This window comes from Ambystoma mexicanum, chromosome 2p, assembly GCF_040938575.1.
Source record: "Ambystoma mexicanum isolate Mex_15411 chromosome 2p, UKY_AmexF1_1, whole genome shotgun sequence".
Classification (NCBI taxonomy): domain Eukaryota; kingdom Metazoa; phylum Chordata; class Amphibia; order Caudata; family Ambystomatidae; genus Ambystoma; species Ambystoma mexicanum.
This window is the reverse complement of record NC_090923.1, coordinates 1,150,427,940-1,150,450,593: the sequence shown is the minus strand read 5'-3', so window position 1 is coordinate 1,150,450,593 and position 22,654 is coordinate 1,150,427,940. Positions and strand designations below refer to the sequence as shown.

Below are 22,654 nucleotides of genomic sequence, written 5' to 3'. Positions count from 1 at the left end.
TCAAGAACCATGACATGTCGTATCCATTTGCAAAACACTTTGAAGAGGTTCATCAAAATGACATCACTTCCTTCAAATATTTTATCATTGATTCAGTAGGAATTCACCCCAGAGGAGAGGGCAAATTGCGTACTTTAAGACAAATGGAATCCAGATATATAGTAGATTTTAACACTAAATATCCGGGAGGTCACAATCATGACGAAGAACTATATGTATTCCTGGGATCTTGAAAAACTCCAAAACTTTAAAACTATTATTATTATTATGTAGTTACTTGGTTATATTCATATGATAAAATAGGTGTATATATGAGTGTCCGAAATCCCCTGAATTTTTTTAATGTTTTGCTTTTTTTACACATCTTCTGTGGCCATATAATGAATTAAGGTTTCTAGCAAATCATGTTTAATTTGGACGTTTAGGCATCCATTTGCAGTTCTTTCTGTATCTATTTATCAACTTTTATTCTTCATTGTGTGTAGCACTTATATATTTTAATCACTATTTTAGTACACATTTTTTTAAATGAGTCCGTTTTGTGGGTGCGATTTCTCGCTGTCACCATAACCAGTACAAGAGGGACCCTATAAAAACTCAAACAGAAAAGAGTTGAGTAAACATTGCTTTATTAACACACAAGCATTCGCGAATGGGCCACAAGTTCAACCGTCTCGCAAAGCAAGTCGTCAAAGTGCCGCCCTTTCCCCTGCACATCGTGGTCCTTTTATACCCATCTGTTTTACATTGTCATACATTGCTGCACATAGATTATGTCCACCACAAGGCGGTTCCTCCCAGTCATGACTTTGCATCAACGGTCAACAGTTCAACATCTGCTATTGTGGTTTCCTGTTATCTGTTATTCGCTCTCTCTCGTGCCCCTCTGTGTCCTTATCTCTGTGCACGAGGCTGTGCTTACTCATTCCTTCCCCCCACCCGCATCCTGCAAACAGTTTCAGTTAGACTCAGCTCATTTCGACACACATGGACCAAGCACAATCCTTCTGCAAAACAAGCTCTTGTCAGGTTAAACAGGCCTCTGTCTAATTTACAATTACTATCCCTATATGGACATTCTCAACAACTCATGCTAGTCTCGGCACCTGCAAGTATCGCCATCAAAAGGAAAGCCTCTTTTCTTTTATAAACGCACATTCATTTAGCGCACATAGTGAAAAATACAAAACTCCAAGTGTGAGCACAATATTACACATGCGGGCTCACCTTCAGTTTTATATTTTTAGAAATTGTGTATTGTTTTTATCAATACGTAAAGTGCATTATCAAGTTTTTTTAATCGCATGGGAATATTAGACCATTTAATACACAGTCTGGTTGGGCTACAATATATAGGCGCCTACAACATTTGCTGTTGAACCAGACCAACCTATGTGTTTTATTATGAATATTTACAACATATTTGTGGATTATTATGGTTTCCGTAGCATATTCATGTTGAGTTGATTTGATTTGATTTGTGTATACTAAGAACATACCATAGAGGCACCCGCAAGGGCTAGATACAGCCTCAAGTCACAACATATAGGCGCCCGCAAGAGTAACACACTGCCTTTTATGTTGCACTAAATCAACTTACGTGTTTTATTATGAATATCTACAACACGTATTATAGATCTTCATGGTCTTTCCAGTATATCCATGTTGAATTAATTTGATTTATGAAAGAATATACCATGGAGGCACCCGCTAGGGTTACATACAGCCTTATGGTTAATGCATTAACCACAAGTGGTTTTAAAACTTGCACTTTACAACAAGCACCTTATTGATTACACATAGCACTTTAGTAATCAACAGTCTTCTGATGTTTACATAGGACATAGCACTTTCTTACTCATGAAATATCTGTAATTTTGGTACTAATGTTTATAATATGTATTTTGTAAACCTTTGACAGCAAATTTCAGTTCAGGCCAAGATATTGTGTCGGCCAATTTGGGCTGTTAAAATATGCCTGGTGAATTAGGAAATTATGAAAAATTGCTTCCTTCAATCATGTTAGTAATGGTGAAAAGCAGGATACAAATTATATTATTTTAAATCAGCAATTCCGTGCAAAATTGTCCACCTTTAACCCACTTGGGCTAATAGGTATCCGGGACGATAGCGGGATAGAATTACCAAAATATATCTTAAATAAAGTGTTTTTAACAAGTGCACTAAAATGAGAGGTCATATAGTTCCAATATGGCCACCTTCTTGACTAACCATTGTCATTTTACCTAAATGTTAAACATCAAAGATGGACTCATACACTTTTTTCTATAATATCACAGTCCTCTCTCTCTGTCACATACCAGACGAAGCCCGAGTAGGGTGAAACGCGTTGTTCCTTCTTTGCACCTAAGACTGCTGTTGTCTTCCTTGTCCATGTATTTTAATCAATAAAGGATACTTTAATTGCACAGTACACCAAGATTGCCTGTGGATTATTTGGAGAAATTCAACTCCCCGTTGGAAATACAGCCGGAGTGCCGATGTGACTTGGATTGGTTTCCAATCCACCTTTTTCTATATCTATATATAATGTGTGTGTATATATGTGTGTATATATATATATATATATATATAAATAAATACAAACATCTGCTTTGATTCACATGCTTTGCATAGGCCGACATCTAGTGGTTGGTGCGTAGCATCACATAACTTGTTTTCAAAAGCAAAAAGTGTCTTCAAAACGTCGTCTTTGTAATACTATCCCTACTGTGTCGTGTACTGTACCCAAGGTCCTTCATGCGTCAAGGTCCTCAGATTGTTTTATTTCTGACATGAGGTTGCATGAAGTGTGTAGTGAAAAGGTGTATGTGGTCTATGTGCCTTCTATTCCCAATGAGGGGAGGAAGGGCAGGAGCATGTGAATCTAGGCAGATACAAGTATCAGAAAGACGATTACAGGTATGTAATGCCGGTCTTCTGAAGCTTGTGGATCTGCTTGGAATCACATTCTTTGCATAGACTAGCGAGCAGTACCAGGAGAAGGAGGTGGGTTGTTAGAAGGAACAGAGACAAATAGATGTCTTAACACCACTTGTCTCACTTGGGAGTCATTCCTTGTGTGTGTGTCCACACAGTAATGTGAATGTGTAAACTGAGCTCCATGGAACTGCTTTACAGATTAGCCTTCATTGCAAATGTGCCCTTGGAGGCAATGTGGCACCAGTACCACATGTAGAGTGTGCTCTGGGTGTAAATGGTAGTTCTTTGGTGGATAACTTGTAACACTTCTGTATGAATTTTACAATCCATTTAGAAATAGCTGCTTTGAAGGCCGGATACCCTTCCCTCTGAGCAGCTAAGGAAACTTATCTGTTTTCCTGATTGGTTTTGTTTTATTGCAATTGTACATTACAGCTCTCCTAGCATCTAGTGTATGGAGGGCTCTTTCTCCAGAGTTTTGTGGGTCTTGAAAAAGTGCTGGCAGTTCAATAGATTGGTTGACACGGGATCTGAAATGAATGAATGAATATATATATATATATATATATATATATATATATATATATAATATAAGCAACTCATAGGGGGCTAACTAATAGCGTTAATCAATGCCTTGGAGCACATGCTTGGCTGGTAAACGTCCTCATCGAATCCCTTGCTTCGCTCGGACCTACCATCGTTCAGGCTATCTGGCTGTGACCAGCCAATCTGTCACTCAAAGAGTTAATGTTATATTCGAACAATGGACTGTTGGCACCCCAACTACCCCTACTTAATCCCACCTTAGTTAGTGCTAGGAATAATGATCAATGGCTATTTTGGTGTCAGAAACTGGAGCCCAGGCAGCAATCTCCACTAATACCTCCTTTAACTCAAAATCAACGTATACACAATTTCAGGCCTTGGAGTGCTTACTGCTCTTCTTGAAAAAAACAGTGTGAAACTCTACAACAAATGACTGTGCATGCAACCATACTTGATCTGGTGTCGATCAGTAGACCTACACCTAGCGTGGCTTGTAATAAAGAGTTGACAATTGAAGTCATTTCTGCTACGCTTCCTCCTTAAATTGTACCCAATGTAAAGACAATTCATCAGCCCAGTTTAGTGGGTCCGCACAATACACCTAAAGTTAGGACTGATGAAAACACATGCGAAAGCTCACTAGACAACCAACTTATCGATTGCTTGTCATCTATGACATATGTAGTCACTAGTCCCACTATGAGTGGGAATGGAAACCAGAATCAAATGACGGCTTGCAAAAAAAAGACTGGTAAGAAAGAAAAATTGACACATTCTGGTTCTTCCCTGCCCACACCGACCCCTGCATTATTAAAGGTACCTGACTGTCGTCTCTGAGCATAAATTAGAGTGGAAGAGGGAGGATAAGAGGAAAAATGAAAACCAATTCTCTCCACGCCATGGAATCAGTCACAGCTGAGCTTCGAAAAAAATAAAGGCAATACAAATGTTTGCATACTCTGAGGTGGCACCAGTACTAATGGCCCCAAACCGTTATACAAACCACACAAACATAAAGAAATTAAGCGTATCTCTGAATACGACTCCATTATTTTAGAAGACATCCAACAGTTATTCTGCTCCGATTAGGTCGATCTCAACCCTCCAAGCTCAACAGCAAAATTACAACATCCTGAAATTGATTTACGGATTGAGCCTAGCCGGGCCCCCCTAACATCTACCTTCAATTGAATGTCTCACTCTTCAGATACACTTATAACAAAGGGGGTTTAAAAAGTATTGGGTGGCCCTAACAGCTTTTTCTATAGACATATTGCTCATAACCACCTGAAAGTGAGCTTTGATAAACACTGCTGAATTAAAGGTGGTTGATGGTCTCAATCATTGCTCTTTTGGTACTATTCAAGTACACTTTTATCTTGAGTCTACACTTATTTCATACATCACTGCGAGGTGGGTTTGTATAGTCTTGGTTATAAATGCAACACACTGCACATACCCATTTCTGAAGTTACTGGGAATAACGATGATAACTCAAGACCCCTATTGGACTCAACACAAGAGACAACAGATCTGTAATTCTAACCTTAAATCTGCAGCAGGGGCGCCGGGAGAACGCAGTCAAAACTTACCACAAAGAGATGATCATCAGGATTGTCACGAACTCTACTGGACCAAGAATGATACATTGTGTGGACAATTCACCAGCTCAAGACGATGGAAAGGAGAAAGGCTGGTCCTGGCTGACCTGTTTCTTGCCTAACAACTTCCATGAACAACCCTGACCATGGATTCTAATTGATCTCTTGGAATGTCTGTGGTTTCAGTCACTTATTTGAGGAGGATAGTCTTTTTTATAACTCTGATTTGTTTTGCGTCATTGCTCTCCAAGAGACCTGGCTACTTGAGGAAATTGTGCTTGCCAATCGCACTACCATTCAGAAGCCTGCTACCAAAGGGCCAGTGGGCCAGACCAAGGGTGGACTACTCATCAGTTGTAATCTTTTTTAATTGACTCCTTTAAACATCTCTTCTGAATTTATTCTGGTAGGAACTCGCATCGGGAAAATAGGGAATGCTTCTACAATCTCATTATTGATTATTCATATGTATGACCCACCGGGTCTGAACCAAAACTCAAGGCTGAGGCATATTGTTCACAAACTAATTGAGGTACATATGACCCATTTTAAAATCTTACTTATGGATGATTTCAATGCTAAAAAAAAACAATTTGCACACACCCAGGAATGCATTTTAGATGCAGACCTACTACAAATGAAGCATGATGCACGTGGCACCAAGTGGGCCAATCTTTTGGGGGCTTATGTATGTTACATGGTAGATGTGAGCATGACATATCATGTAAATGTACTACAGTATTTGCCAAGAGTGCTTCCACTTTTGATTATATTTGTGGTTCATACTCTTTTTATTGGCGCTGGATATGTTAGTTGTTGCTATGGAGGAAAGCAATCCTTTTCCTCTACTGGCTCCGATTGATATCCTGCTCCTCATATTAACTTAGGATCTCATAGGAGGAGTGGAATAAAAACATTTCAAAAACAAAATCAGATGGAACCCAACAAAACTACACTTTTTTAATACCATACTTCAAACTATTAATCTTAAATCTAATCCTACCACTCACTCTATTCCCATGGCTGAACTGAGTTACGCACGTCTCACCACATATTGGGTCACTCCTGGCAAGCACATTCTGGCTGTGTATACTGATGCCCTAGCTAACAGCCTCAAAATAATACCTCCTGATAGACTCATTATAAATTGTATTGGCATGGGACATTGCCATGGCACCCACAAACATACATTTAAAGGAATAGTTCACTCTAAAATGGTATTGGCTCAAAAGATGGGGTCTGATCAAAAATATATATAAAATATTTTTTAAGAAAGTTCCTATGTGAACTTTTGAGCAAATGAGGCTCAAAGTCACACATTTCAAGCACTAGGAGGCATCCATTTTGTGAAATGGATGAGCCTCCTGTGCTTGTGTTAATCTATGCCCTTGCAGCACTAATGAAGCAAAAGCCAGCCAGCTGTAATAAACAAAAACTACCAGCAGGTGGCGTTTGCTTCATTATTGCCAGAGAGCAGAGATTAACACAAACTGCTGCTGGTAAGTGCTTTTAATTTCATTCTTTTTTCAAAGAACTCCAAAATAAATACTGCAGTTTTCTTTCTAACCGCAACATTTATAACGTTGTATTTATGTTTGCGCTGCGATATGAGGAGCCCGGGAAACGTAGAAAGAAAACTGCAGCATTTACTAATGCAACAACATTGTATTACTGACTGCAGCGGCTTTCGCTTTGAGTCTCCTGAGCTCCCCCATTTCAGGGGAGCGCAGGAGACTAAAAGCTGAAGCGACCGCAAACATAAATACAACTTTGTTGTATTTATAAATGCTGCGGTTTTCTTTCTACATTTCCCAGGCTCCCCCAAGACAGAGGAGCCCGGGAAACGTAGAAAGAAAACCGTGGCATTTACAAATACAACAACATTGTATTTCTGACTGTGGCGGCTTTCGCTTTGTCTCCTGGGCTCCCCCATTTCAGGGGAGAGCAGGAGACTAAAAGCTGAAGCGACCGCAAACATAAATACAACTTTGTTGTATTTATAAATGCTGCGGTTTTCTTTCTACATTTCCCGGGCTCCTCCAAGACGGAGGAGCCCGGGAAACGTAGAAAGAAAACCGTGGCATTTACAAATACAACAACATTGTATTTCTGACTGTGGCGGCTTTAGCTTCGAGTCTCCTGGGCTCCCCCGCGTCATCTTGAGATGTGACCTACGCAGTATCACAGCTAATAACAATGTGGCGTATGACCTAAACGAGTAAGAAAAAAAAGGAATACTCCAGTGGATCAGGTCCTATCATACATTCTTGAAACTTGAGCAATGGCAACCCTTAACGATGGCTATTTGAGGCAACACCACCCAGCTTTTCTGGCAGTTAGTCAGACCCACTGTTGGAACGACAATCCTTTTGGCTAACGTAAGTAAGGAGGACTGGAAAACCTTTATCAAGTTCACTTTAGGAAAAGTTATTAACCTTCATATGCATCTAGATTTAACTGAATCCAAATGGGTTTTCACATTGCTTTCTACTGACTTGGCAAAAGTCATCAGATCACTAAAAAAACTCCAAGGTCCTGGTCCTGATGGCATATGTAATGCCCTCATTAAACTCGATCCAGAACGGTGGGCTCACGTGCTATTTGTGTTTAGTGCCATTAGCCTTACAGACAATATCCCTAATACATGTAAGTAGAAGGACTTATGCCCTATGTCATCCAATGGGGACTTCAAGAAATAAAGGCAAACCTACCCCTTGAAGCCCAATCAGAAGAAATGGCGACCCCAGGTAAGTAAAGACTGTTTGGGAACTGCTCTCACCATAAATTGCAGCATTGGAGGTCCAGGGATCTGAGGGTTTCTTTGACAAGTATGAGAGCTGGTTTTGCTGGTTCTGGTCACTGAGAGCAGCCAAACTATCCCGGTTGGTACCTAGCAAGACTCTGGTTAGAGGTGAAGGGCATCTGCTTCTGATCCCATGACAGTTGAGTACCCAAAGGACATCCGAGCGAGCATATGGAGAGACCACTCACAGGATGTGCAGGCACAAAGACTCAGGACTTATCTTGTTTGGGAGCAGCAGCAGAAGAGCAGCAATGTCCACAGCCCACTGGGACAATGCACTACAATATTCACAGAACCAGGCTACACGAGTTCCATTCAGTAACATGTGACATAGCCACTTCGGATGTAGTGTCAGCTACAGCCCCACAACTCTTCAGTGCTCCACAATGACAACCTTGGCAATCCGTTCAAGGGAAGAAGACGCTGTGGAAGGTCATCCGTTAATGAAAGAGCAGAGCTTTGCCTTGAGGTACATGACTTGGGCCTTGGTTTCCTCAGCAGCAGTCATCGAGTATCCCTCTTTGGCCCCTTGTTCTTCGGATCTCTGGCTCCATTAGCCAACTAAGAAGGACTCGGGTCCTCTACAGCTATACAAGTGCCCACCCTAGCCCAACTATCAGAGGATCTGTACTTGTTTGGGAATTCCCTGGATCCTGATGTTGATGCGTCAGTCTATTTTCTGCATCCTCCTGCTTAGTGTGATTTCTATCTGTTACTCTATTCCACCCATCATTTCCGACATCTTAGACTGCTAATGTGCTTGTTCACCTTACGTATTTTCGACCTCCTCCAACCTTTTTTCTGCTGCCAACATGTTTGACCAGGTCCGCAATTGATATTGCCAGAGTTGCCATACTGTCCTTTAGTTCTCTTTTGACCTTTAAAATCATAAGCTGTAGTCACTCTTTGTAGCTGGGGTGTCGTCCAGAGTAATTTGTTCTTGCACAGTATGGATTTGGAACACCGTTTCTTGCAGAGTTTTTCTGGATCCTCCCACCCCCGGACCTATAGCAGCATTCCAATGTCCCGCCGAATGAGGGCCTTTCTGTTTACCTAGTGCCTTTACCATGACTACCTAGATTGAAAAGTGCTTCCTTCACTTGGTCTCCAAACTCTCTTCAACTGACTTCTTATAATACCTCCTTTACAAGCATTTGTGTAACTTTAGGGGGAGATGAGGGTGTCCCCCCTCCTCCAACTTTCATGGTGCGCCCTTTTGTCCTCCTCATTTGGCAGGGCCCCTTTCCTTAAGATGTCATGTCCGCCCAACATTTTCAGCAAAGTTACTCCACTGTTTAGAAGCCGACCAAGTCTACCTCTGAAATCACTTTTCAGGGCACCCCAAGAAACATATGACCACCCTTAGTGGCCTTTATTGCTCCATTGGGTCGCTCATCCACAGCTTCATCCCCACACACCTCCAGCACTGTTTAACGTGAAGCATCCAAACAACTTTCCATGTCAGCTTCAGTTGCTTCCATATTTCCACACATCTGTTTACATATTCCATTAAATTGCCTCTCCTACCTCCTCTGAGCAATCTGCTGCCATTTCACCTCTTTTCCTCCTTCTTTTAACACTAGTTTGCTCTCATTATTTCAGCTGTTACCAGAAAAGGAGGGGAGAGGACAGGTCTTCCCCACGATCCATCGTGTTCTTGGGGGTCTGCAAGTCTGTTAAGACTCCATTGCAGGCCCTGTCCTTGATACTTCTATTGTGGGCACCATCTTTAATCCTGCTCCTGGATCTATCCTAATTCATCGCTGCCCAAATTATCGCTAGATAGATCTGGGACTTGCCGGTAAGTGAGAGAGGAAAGAACAAGACTTACTTATGATCGGACTTGTTCCCAGGGGTCTACGAGCCGGTTAGGCTCAGCCACTCTCCCCTGTCTTCGGTGCTTCCTCTGCAGGCACCATCTCTGATCCCGCTCCAGGATCTTCTGTTGGTTGTGCTGCCCAAAATATTGTCAGACTACCCCAGGACTCTATCAGTTTGTCACGTCGGGGTTTACTAATCTCTAGGGGAGTGGGTGGGGGGGTACCAGGTTTTAATTTTGTATCAATTCTTGGGCGCCGGGGTCACCAGCAGGCATGGGTCTCTCGGAGCTCACAGAGGAAGCATCCATCTTCATACTTTCCCTGTTTGGTCCCGCCCTAAAAAAGGGTAAGACATTCTACTGACTAGTGCATGGGAACTCTTCTGAATTTAATTAATTATTTTTTGTGGAGATTGGCTTTGTGTACAACAATAAGACATCTGTGGAGGCCAACATAAAGGATCTGAAGAGTTAAGCAAAAGTATGGCACTGTATGGCACATAAACTCGGGTTTAATTTACAATAAAACGCTGGCAGTTGTGGGCCCAAGATTCGTATTTTTTTAAAATGAGTCGTAAAATGTATTTATTTATTTGTCATTTGTTAGGCGCTTATACAATTAGCAAAATCTGTTTCAAAGCACACACAGGACAACAAGGTGGGGTGGGGAAGGGGAGGTAGACAATGAATTACATCAAAGATCAATAATTGAATTAATAGTACAAACAAATGATGAGAATAACAGGGAGAGGAGACAAACCTACTATGCCCTGTGAGTGTTCAGAGCGTTCAAGTGCAAATGGGCGGAGGGCGGGGGGTAAGAGATAGGTGCTGTGGTGTTCATGGAGAAGTGTTCGGGTGAAGTGCTTAAGAAGAGAAGAACGTAAGTGCAACCTCCCGGGTGAAGTGCTTAAGAAGAGAAGAACGTAAGTGCAACCTCCCGTGCGAGCCTAAGTAAGTGCAGTAAAATAGCAGCTGGGATGAGAGATGTGGGGGTCAGGGCCCCGAGGATAATTAAGGGCCCTGCACATCAGTCACGCTACTGTATGATTAGCAGAGAAGAGGGGAGGAGAAGGAAGAGGTAAAGAGAAAGGTCTTGAGGCTTGTTCAGAACCTAAGGAGGTCCTGCTTAAGACCAGAGTAACATACTTCATACATGCTCTTTCCAGTGAAAAGGTTGATATCCTTCTAGACAGCCTTCGTTTCCATCTCTGACAATCTTGTGTGTTACATTATTGTGGGTCGGCGCGCTTCATCTACTAAAGGGGCCTTAAAAATAAAGGTAGGAAACTAGCCCAGCCTCTTCAGACTGTGCCACCCACCTGGTTTGCTCTCACGTGTTGCACGTATGTGGCTATGAAATATTAAAGCTCTTTATTTTTCTGCACAGGAGGAGCCGGCGACAGGACATCAAACACGGAGACCCCCTGAGGCAATGCCGAGGATTCAACGCTAAAGGTGAGAGAGTGGGAAGGGGGGAGGAAAGGGGGCAGAAAGACACTCATGTGTCTAGCGAGGGTGAGAAAATGAAATGTACAAAGGCCTTTGAAACAATGGAGACCATGAGCCAGAGGTGAATGGATGTTGGGAGGATCATGAGCTCTTCCGTGCCGCTTCAGAAGATGTCGCCTTGATTTGCTTTTACCTTGATCTCTGCCTTGCTCTGCCTTCCAAGTCCTTCCCTTCCAGGCTCTTCTCCAGCCCTCCTCTCTTGCTCTCACTCTCTCTACTCTACCCTGCCACTCTTGCTTACTTTACAATACGTTCCGGGTCCTTCAGCTCAAACTGTCCCTCTTCAGATAAGACCACCAACCCTTTTGTTAAAATCCATAGCAACAATCTGTGCATCCCAGTAAAGAAGGCAGACATTTTGTGACCATGCACACCTCATGCAAACACAGACGTTCTGGTAGGGTGAGGGTTTATCAGGCATTTTAAAGTATAGGCATGTATAACCTTACATCTATGGGCCTCATTACACGGTAGGCGGTGGACCAAGGTGCTATTAGCAGCTTGGTCCATGCCGGTAAAATACTGGCACCGCCTTGGAGGAAAGGGGAATTACCGCCCTATTCCAAGGTTGGCGGGGCGGTAATTCCCCCTTCCCTGATTGCCCTTCCCCATTCCCATTTTTGCCCCATAGGGCATAATGGGAATGGGGAAGGTGCTAATTACGGTACCGCAAATTGCGGTATCGTAATTCCCAACCTGGTCCCTTTGCGGGTTGGTTTTTAACGCTGCTAAAAAGCAAGCGTTAAGGTACCAACCCGCAAAGGGGCCTCGTAGTAAGGCGGTAAGGGTTAACGGTCACAGGTACCATTACCGGTGACCGTTAACCCTTACCGCCTTCCGTGTAATGAGGCCCTAGGTCTTTTAAAATACCCACGCTAACTTAAATGGAAACTTATTGGAAGAGCAATGTCTCTCCTTTGGTTAGCTATAGTGATCTTGGTGTTAATTCCACTCATTTTAAAGTAAGCTCAACTGCTGGAAATATTAAGTAGGTTACATGCAATTATAACTAATGAAATAATACCTAATGGAAAAAATAACGAATACAAAATAACAAATTCATTTTTCCTTGTTCTTGGGAGGGTTGCACCCTCCAAACTTCCCCTTTTTTATAATACTTTTCACCCACCCCCAAAACCACTATTACCTCTCACAAACGTATTTTTCGTTTTTTTTCTTCAAAATGAGTTATTTTGGTATTACTTGTTTTTTCATTCGTTATTTTTTCATTAGTTTTGTATTCGATATAATCACTGCATGCCATTAAGCATCGGCTCCCAATACACACATCTCCACAATACTGTTGCGGTCAATGCGATTGGAAATATTGGAAGGCTATCTGCATCGGAGCACCATTGTCATGTTGTGCTCACTCTTTGGCAAAATTATGAGCAATAACCTTTTGTTGGCAGAGCTGGGAGACTTGTGTAAGAATGTTACACTGTCTGGATTGTTCGAATGCCCCTCTGACGGGTCAATCCACCCTGCGCACTCTGTTCCTCCTTAATTTTTTGATCACTGATCTTCCCTTCTGTTTCATCAACAATCTCTTATCCTTCCATTCATTTGTATCCCTTCTTTTATTTGTCGATGCCCCTTAACTCCCCGATTCATTTTCTTACCCTTTGACCCCATCTCTTGGATAATTTAATTGATATGCTATTTTTCTCTTTTCTGTGCCTCTGTTCCTGTTATCCTGCCCAGTGGAGAGACATCTGCAGGAGACCACGCAATATGGTGTAGAAGGAACAAGTGTGTTCCTGGAGTGTCAGCCCCGCTCCCCGCAGGCCTCTGTCAAGTGGCTGGTGCAGAGAGAGGGATCGTCACAAAGGAGAGTGGTATGCACACTGTAATTCTTTGTGCGTGTGTGGTTGTGTGGTGTGCCGGTGCAGTTTGTATCAGTTGGGGAGGTGTTCCACTAGAGCCTGCAGGCATTGAGTTTGGTCTAGGGTGAATGGCTGTCTAGCTTTCAGGATAGTATTGCTGGTGTGGCGATGTCCGCTAGAAGCCTCCCAGAACAAACTGGAGAGGAGAGGTTTGAAGACTTGCATTTGTGAAGCAATGGCGGAGAGCGGTGAAGGTCTAGATTCTATGGAATGGGTAGAGAGTCTGGAGAGTCTCTCAGCACTAAGAAGAGAGAGATAGGAGTACAGCGTTCTGGGTAGGAAATCGTTTCTATCTTTATACCCACCTGCTGCCAGTCTTTCAATGTTCCAGCGTTGGCAGGAGGCAAGATCATATAATCGCCAGCTGAAGGTTGCCCTGGAGAAGAACAGCGGTTACCGCCTGGCCCAATAAAGACTTACCTTTGTCTGCCAGCAGTTGTGCCAGTCGTTATGCTAGTGTCAAGCTCCGGTAAGGCACGCAGAGCAGAGACACACTGGCCCGAACCAGTGCACCTTCCGTTGAGGCCCTTCAGGTGCTACCTCATTGTGTCCTCTGCACGGGCTTCTCATCTGTGCTGTTGTAGCCCCGCATTCATTCTCTGTTCCTGTTCGCGAAGAGTGCACGCATGACTGGGGACCACCCCACCCTCAGAGAGACTGCTTGCTCACGCGGGCCACTTCATTCCTGCTGACAGCTCTGAATGGCACACAGGATAGCATGGACACCTCACCACATTGGCATGGCATTAGCAGAATTTTCAGGAACCTCCCCGCAACCCCACTCCATGCAGTCCATCACATCAGCCGAACAACCTAAGTCCTCTCACTCTGCAGCCCGTTGCCCCCGTCCACCCACATTCTACAATGCTGTGGCGCGCCTTCTTTTCCCCAGCAGTGATGGCTGCAGGAATGCCTTGTTAATTTGGAGGCCTCCGTTGGGGACCACTTCACCTGAGCAAACTGCAGGTCATATTTTTGAGCCCAGGAGATCTGTTGCCACCTACCTACTATGCCAATGCTTCCTGGATGTGCACCCATAGGTGTATCTGAAGGGACCCGCTCACATCTGGGCAGTTATTAGTCTCCTAAAGTGAATACGCCAATGGACTGGCATGCGTTTAACACACACATCAGCAACCAGGAGAAACAAAAGAATCCCCTCTAGCAGCGCTTGGCACCCTGCTGGGAATGTATGGCACATAACAATTTCTGGACTATGTGATCTGCGGCCAGATACAAATTCTCACTATTTGTGATGGGGGCCACGATCGCCTATGGAGCCATCACCCGATGAAGCTATAGATCTGCCAAGGGAGATGCGCAGTCCATGGTATGGAGCAACTCCATGAGCAAGGGAAAGGCCACCTAGACCGATGGACAAGCTCCCAACCCCAGGTATGCCATGAATTCAACTAAGCCTAATGGCTCTCTTCTGGTCCTGTGAGGACTCTGCTTAGCCAGCTTTCTGAAGGCACACCTTGTTTCATGATCCCTTTATCTAGCTATGGACTGCTTAGCAGCAGGGAAACCTGTATGTATTGCAGCACAGTTAAGGACGGATTAACGTCCTTTGTCCTGTCTAAAGAGCATCTTGGAGCCGCCTTCACATCTAAAGTGTGTGAAGGGACCTTTCAACAGGAGAAAGACCGGCAGAGAAAGGTGGGAGTGGAATAGTCTGATTCACGTGTTTATCAAACATTACCTTAGGAACTCACCCCTTCTCCTCACACATTTCCGACATCTTAAAAAACTCTATCAACCAACTATACCTCCTCAGAGGCACTCTACCTTTTCTCACTTTCCCCCAGCGGCTCACTGCCTCCAGAGCCCTTGTTCTCTCTAGGTTTGACTACTGCAAAAGCCTCTTCCTCAACCTCGCTGCTTCTTCCCTGCGCCCTCTGCAGCTTATCCAGAACAGAACTGCGAGACTTATCCTTGGCCTCAAGCCCAGGGACCGCATCTCTGCAGCACTGAAATCCCTCCACTGGCTCCCCGTGACTGCAAGGATCAAATTCAAGGCCCTATGCATTGTCCACAAGGCTTTCTGGGGCCTGGGACCTACTTACTTTCAACGTTGCCTTCCTAAATACTGTCCCTCCCGAGCCCTCCACTTATCTACCTCCAACCTTCTGCGAGTGAGCAGGTTCTCCAAGCTGAGAATTGGAGGGCGATCCCTTTCCTCAGCAGGCCCCGCCCTCTGGAACAGCCTCCCTGCCACCCTCTGTCTTGAGCCTGATATTCTTAAGTTCTGGAAACTCCTCAAGATCTTCCTCGTTTCCTCTTCCTTCTCTCTCCCCCTGCTATGCTAGCTCTCTGCTATTCCCTCTCCCCCTCCTTTCCATACAGCTCACTGACTGGCCACCTGGTGTAACCCAGAGTCTCACAGGTCCCAGGCACCCCTGCCAGTCCTTCTGCCCTTGCCCCAGGGCCCTGCACCCCACCCACTCACTGCACTTGCAATAAATCCTGAGAGCTTCTCTCTTCGCACTTCCCCAGTCTCGAACGACTAGGTGCACTTGGTCCCCTGCCCCTCCCTTGTCCTGCCTGCACTTGCACTACAGCTCTGACTCTATATCGTTCTGTCCTTCCTTGTCTCACCCTTTAATGTGCACTTCAAAAAACAGCAGAATTACCGTCAGGCCTATTTGTTGTATCTTAACTGTTAAATTTACCACAATCACTTAATCTGCCTTTGCAGAGCGTCATCACCTCTGAAATTCAAGGGCTCTGAGCGACTGTTGTTTTTTCCCTGTGTTCCCACCCTCCTTGAGCACCTTGAAACACTTGCCTGTGTATACCACACCATAGCAAGGGTGCCTTTTGTGGGAACCAAAATCATGTAATTTTAATTTAATTGTTTATTTATAACAGCCTTAATTCCCAGAAGTTTCTAAGTATGGACCCGGGGATCGACCCTGTGTTGCTCCTGCATCGTCTTGCTTCCAAGGCGAGCGCATTGCCGCTGAGCTATCCTCCGGAGACATGTAAAGTTCCTTGATGCAAGAGCAAAGAGAATTTCACCAATCCTCTTGCCGCTGAGAAACCACCTTCCAAGAAAGGTGTTGCAATTCAGATTCATGAATTAGTTTAATGCTGGGACCCATCTATTTAGACGGAATATTCATTTCCCAGGAGCAGGGGGAAATCCCGATAGCCGGCTTTTTTTCCAGGCCTTATGTGAAATCCTTAAGCAGAGGACTCATGAAGCATCCCTGAGGGGGGCTTTTTCTATAGGCGATCATGGCTGCTAAATGTACAGTTATGAGGCACATATTACAGTTATATCGGCCTGCGTCGCATCTAGATGGAATTGTAAATGTTAACATGTGAAAGATGCATTAAGAAAGCGTGCCCTATAGCCTCTCCATGAATTTAGAAATGTGCCCAATAGCCTGTCTGGTAAACTGAATTTAGAAGTGTACCCAAGATCCTCTGTGACAGTTGCATTTAGAAGTGTGCCCAATAGACACTCTGGAAAGTTGCATCTAGAAGTGTGCCCAATAACCTCGCTGTGAATTTAGTAGGGTTCCCAATAGACACTCTATGAAAGTTGCATTTAGAAGTATGTCCAATATCCCCTCAGTGAAATTTAGAAGTGTACCCATAGCCTCCCTGAGAGTTGCATTTAGAAGTGTGCCCAATAGTCTCTCTAGTAAATTGAATTTAGAAGTGTTCCCAACACCCTCTCTGGAAAAGCCTCTCTGAAAAATTGACTTAATAGTGCGCCCAGTAGCCTCTCCGTAGAAAATGGAATTTAGAAATGCGCCCAATAGCATCGCTGTGAAGGTTGCATTTTAGAAGTGTAACCAATACCCTCTGTGAAAGTTGATTATAGAAGTGTATCCAATAGACGCTCTGTAAAGTTGAATTTAGAAGTGTTCCCAATTGCATCTGTGAAAGTTGACTATAGAAATGTATCCTATAGACACTCTGGAAAGTTGCATTTAGAAGTGTGCCCAATAGTCTCTCTAGTAAATTGAATTTAGAAGTGTTCCCAACACCCTCTCTGGAAAAGCCTCTCTGAAAATTGACTTAATAGTGCGCCCAGAATCCACTACGTAGAAAATGGAATTTAGAATTGCGCCCAATAGCATCGCTGTGAAGGTTGCATTTAGAAGTGTAACCAATACCCTCTGTGAAAGTTGATTATAGAAGTGTATCCAATAGACGCTCTGTAAACTTGAATTTAGAAGTGTTCCCAATAGTCGCTCTGTGAAGTTGAATTTAGAAGTGTTCCCAATAGCATCTGTGAAAGTTGACTATAGAATTGTATCCTATAGACACTCTGGAAAGTTTCATTTATAAGTGTGCCCAATAGCCTCTAGTAAACTGAATCTAGAAGTGTGCCCAATAGCCTCTCTGTGGAAAACTGTATTTAGAAGTGCGCCCAGTACCCTCTCTGGGAAAGTTGCAATTAGAAGTGTGCTCAGTGAAAGAGCATATAACCGATCATACCACACCACCATGCTTACTCTCTCCTTACATCACCACTCAACTAGAACACAGAGATACTATGACACCATTCGGTATAACTGTTCTCATACCAACATTCCGCCGCTTACTCCACATCATTCTATGTAATCACTGCTGGTTCCACACCCCCAGCCAGGCGTTTTCCTCAGGCCTAACGCAGCCACATCCGTTCCGGATAAATCCTGCCAGAACGAACACATTCTCCTGATCTCTCAACCACCACACCTACCGCTAAGAAGCAGCTATTACACGAGTACCGCACGAGCTGCACACATACCCGGTGCTCACACGCACCTTTTGACTCTCCCTACTCTCTCTACTGATCTGAACTTCGGTTCCCAAGGGCGTTCAACCTACAAGCGCCTTCAGACCATACCAATGGTATATAAGGCGCTATATAAGTGCAAAATAACATAACATAACATTTCTAGCCAGATTTGAACAGTTAAGGAAGATGTGGTGGTGGTTCTTGACCCATCTTTGGATTTGCCCCTCAGCGCGAGCACTGTAGGTAGAAACCTTTCCACAAAAGAGCATAGGGGAATCCAGGAGATGGTCTTTGTGCTTCTTTTCTGGACATCCATGCAGTCCTAGGGAACATTCGGGTGACCGCACTGCAAGTACGCGGTAGACATGCCATCAAGTACAGTGATAGACCACGGTTCATTGTGGACATAAGACTTGACTCAAATACTGGAGGCTGGGTAACGGGGCCGGATGGATCCTGGGTGCCGGGGGCTGCCACCTGCTCTGTGACGCTGGGGTATAGAGCGGTTCCCAGGCTCCTCTGTCCATCTCCAGCCAAATGCGTGTTCCCCATCTAGAGATTTCAAGACCTCCCTGGCCACCCTTGGCTGCGTAAGTATGTCCGGAGGATGATGCTGTATAACCTGCTAAGCCAATTCCCCCAAAGGGTGCCCAAGTTGTTCAGTGCTGAGGCCTGGTTCATAGAAAGACAGGGCTTCACAAGAGTGGCTCGCCCAGTAGTCCCAGTACCATGCATGGACATGCCTGCCCAGCCTCTGAAGTGCCAGTCAGGAAATCACACATAATAAAAAGCGAGCGACTCAGGACCATTTATAGCCACCCTACTATCCCTGACCAACCTTTGCCAAACATAGGGAGTGGTCCTTTGAACCCACGAGGTAAAATGACGGGCAGTCGCTAGCAGGCCCTCAATAGCAGCTGACTGTTGGTTCACGGAGAGACACACGTCTGCAGGTGTGACTCCAACAGCCCATTGTGGGTCGTCTATACACCTGTTTGCAGGACCTCATATAAACAAGGGAGTTGGCATCTTACCCGAACATGAAAGTGGAGAGTGCCTGGTGCTGGTGGGCAGTGGATGCCATCAAAATGCACACTCTGAATTAAACATTGATGGCCACATGTAAACGGTTCCATGTAATAATGTCAGCACAAAATTCTCGCCGTACAAAAATATCATCGAAAAATGGCTGTTTTTTGTGGTGACATTATTGCATGGAACATGCAGGGGACACCCCCGCAACCCCCACATTTTTATTTTGCCCCTGTCCCCATATATATGGTCATCCAAATAATATTGCCACAACCTTTTCCCGGCGATATAATTTACGGCGTCCATATATATGGGCATAATATTACCTGATACCATGTAAACTAACCTTCCACCGGCAGAGCCTTGACCTAGTCTGCTAGCCAATTGAACACACTTGCCGCATTGGTAGCTCCTTTGCCCGAACGCCAATAACGATCACATGGGCACCCTTGAACAATTGGGCGTCCTACTGCCCAGCCCACATGAGGAGAAGTGGGGGCAGGGGCCATGGGTGGTGTGGAAGTTGAGTGTGAGGTAGAGATCTGGATGCAGCGGCGAGGCATGAAAGAAAAGTGCAGAGAGTTGAGTGCAGATGAATGAAGAAATGTGGAAGTGAAACTGAAGAGTGGAGGGGACTAAGGATAAAAGGAATGTGACAGGAGAGAGTCCAGAAAGTAGGCGGAGGATGGGAGTAGTGTGGACAAAGGTGAGGCCGTGGAAGACGTAGGAAACAGCAAGACTGAACAAAAATTGAATAGCCTAGAGCATAGCGGAATGTGAGGGGGGGAATGAAGACCGAAAACAGGGAGGAGCGAGACCAGGTGAAGATCAGGAAGGGGAACGCGATGACGGTTGAGGTGACCAAGCAGAGGGAAAGGAAGTCTGGTCCAGGCCACAGCTCCTCGACAGGTTCCTAAGGCAGTGAAGCATCACCCAGGGGGTGGGGTGGAGGGGGGTGATCCCAAGGGGCCTGTAGAAGGAACCAAGCCTGAGAACTCCAGTGTCCAACACGTTCCTAAGAGTCTGACCCCTGACCCACATTCAGATGATCCAGGGGAGGTGGTCGCCAGGTATTACAAGAAGCCAAGGAGCAGAGTTGCAACATACTGACATGTAAGCGCAGGGCACTTTAAAACCCTGCCAGCGACACTTTTTCCCACTAAGAAGGCAGAGTTTAAGGGAGAGCTAAGGACTGAGCACCGTAGTCCTAAAATATGCCGGATCAGTATCTATTTTGTGTGGAACTCCATCCAGTGACTTCAGTTACCCCAATGCATCATTTTCTTTTGTGCATGTAAAACACAGTGCACCATATATTCAGTTGTCTGTTGATCCATTGGCCATGACAGGCCATATCTGAACAGTACATTCGGATGTGTTTGGTATGAGAAAGTGAAAGGGTCTGTAGCTAGAGCAGGTGGAATTATCGGTCATCTGAATTGACTTGGCATCTGAATGACCCTCAGCAACAGGGCAATATGAGAGAAAGCCTCGAACTTCCTCACCAAGGCACCACCACAAGTGCATTGCTCCTGGACTTTGGTTTGGATATCTTAACGCAATGTTTTGGCATTTTGTGTTTCCTGCTAACGCTGAAAGATCCACACCTTCGTTCTAATACTTCGTGTTTTAAGACACATGTGTCGTCTTCTACATATGGCCTGCAAAGGAAATCTACTTGATTCTTTTGAACACCCAGAAGGGGCGCTGTCGTCCTGGTTGGATTCCGCACAAGCAGCCAGTGCGCCATGATTTGATCTTCTCTCAAGAGAGGCCTGGATTTCGTTCTGCCTTGCTTGTTCAGATGTTGTATGGTCTGTCTGAGTCAGTCTGGGTGAGGAAGTGATGGATAGAGGAAAGGCCTTGAGGGATAGAGGAAAAGCCTTGAGGGATAGAGGCACAGCCCAAAGCTCCACCATGCTGACATGGTAATATTTCTCCCTACAGCTGTCAGATGGCCCAGGCGTCCTCCCCAGGATTCCACTGACACATCCAACCAGAACCTGCCTTAGACACAGACCTCCTCACAGAAGGTTACCTTTCGGACACCCCCATTTCAGAGGCCGTGTGGCTGAAGTGTACATACGCTTCCTGTCCATGTCAGCTTTCTGTGACCACTGGGTCCTCTAAGCACGCTTGGAGAGGTCTCATGGTGAGACTTGCACAGGAAACAAATAAAACGCATGAAGCCATCATGTCCAGAATATATGAAATCCACCTTGCTGCCGGACGTAGCATCAATATCAGCAGAAGACATTTCTGCTGGATAGAAAACAGCCTTTCCACAGAAGGGGACCCTGTTCCCATTCTTGTGTTTACCCACTCCTCAATCCCATTTTCTTCTGGGTCTGGGGTCTCTCACGGGGCTGTTGCTTGTACTGTTGCTTATAACTGTTATGCTTCTGTGAGAAGTAGCTTTTAGGAGAGCCCTGAAAAGCGGGTGCAGACTCAATTGTCTTACACTCCAATGCCTCAGTTTTGCAGCCGTCTGCCTCAGCCTTAATCTGGTTTTATTCACTATCTTCATGGCAACCAAGTAAAGAGCTTTGAAAATGGCGCGTCTTGTGTTTCTGCTTTGTATCTGCCTTCAGTGTGGGAAGTCGCAGCCAGGACAATCTCCGATTACATGTTACATACACCAGGGCAGTAATTGTTGGAGAGATCAGCCACATCCTTGAGTACACTGGACTTCCACTCTTATTTGTGTACCAGTCCAGTGACACTAAAGCGCGAGTGGCATGTAAAGTGGCAGCGAAGTATTACATATCTCCTTGACTAAGAAGTCTAGTCTCATGCTCTTTGGCTGGAGGAGCGGAGGCCTCAAAAAAAGCATATCTGCTTTTAACCACTACCACAATTAAAGAATCAGCTGGTGGATCCAGTCTGTTGAAAAATTATTGAGACTCTGAAGCAAACTAGTTTATGGTCCCATCTTCACTTTTGTGTGACTGACGCTGGGGTCAGGAAAGTGTCCCTTACAGACCAGGGACCAAGAGAATTGGTGGTCTAGTAGCTGCTTTTGACTGTGAAGTCCAAAAACATGTTGAGGTTTGGCGATGAGGCACAGTCATGGCAATGTTTAAGTCTAGTGGCGGACCTTCTGGTCATGTCTGCAAAGGTTAGCTCCTCAGATGGGGAAAACCTTGATGGCAAGGGGTCTTTGGATCATGCTAAATATGTACCCAAATCAAATCCAGACTACAGATCCCTTTCTGGAGAAAGATTTCTCCAGGAAGCAAATGATCTAGTACGTCTTACATGCATCCTAAGATGTAGTTGACCAGGGGAGCAGGTCTAGGCAGTGGGTCTCCTAAAGCTGAGAGTGCATGTCTTCCTCCTCCTTCTTGAGTGGAACAGGGCCTCGGAAGACTTCTGAAAGTGCAGATATCAAAAGAATTGACAGTTGCACCTAGGCTCAAAGGCAAGCATGCAAACATCAAAAGTCTTGATGCTGACGTTGCATGGTCTCCTGATGGTGAGCGGATTGGGAGCAAAGCTTTATAAGTCGAAGGCCTGTAGGTCAATCAGTACTCGTGTTGGTGACCTCATTCGGAGGGTCTCCTGGGTTTCAAAACCTGTCGGGACACCTGAGACTGGGGATTTGCACAGCCTAGGACTTTTTTGGAGACGGCGAAGACAATGAAGATCTTAACGGGGGTGGAGAAGCTGCCTTCAGCTTCACCCTGAGTATGATCACTTCTCTGGCCTTAAGTCTCCTCTACGGCATTTTCTGACAAACGTTGCAATGCTGAATGGAGTGAGTCAGCTTGA

At 44.9% G+C, this 22,654-nt stretch overlaps 1 protein-coding gene across 3 annotated transcripts in view; it reads left to right on the top strand.

Moving 5' to 3' along the window:
• LOC138567247 (semaphorin-3F-like) overlaps window positions 1-22,654 on the top strand; it is a 548,170-nt gene that overhangs the window by 516,653 nt on the left and 8,863 nt on the right. For all 3 annotated transcript variants that reach the window (XM_069645257.1, XM_069645255.1, XM_069645256.1), the window contains exons 16-17: window positions 11,103-11,170; window positions 12,929-13,062. In XM_069645257.1, the coding sequence (XP_069501358.1) occupies window positions 11,103-11,170; window positions 12,929-13,062 (202 nt within the window). The remainder of the gene's footprint in view (window positions 1-11,102; window positions 11,171-12,928; window positions 13,063-22,654) is intronic.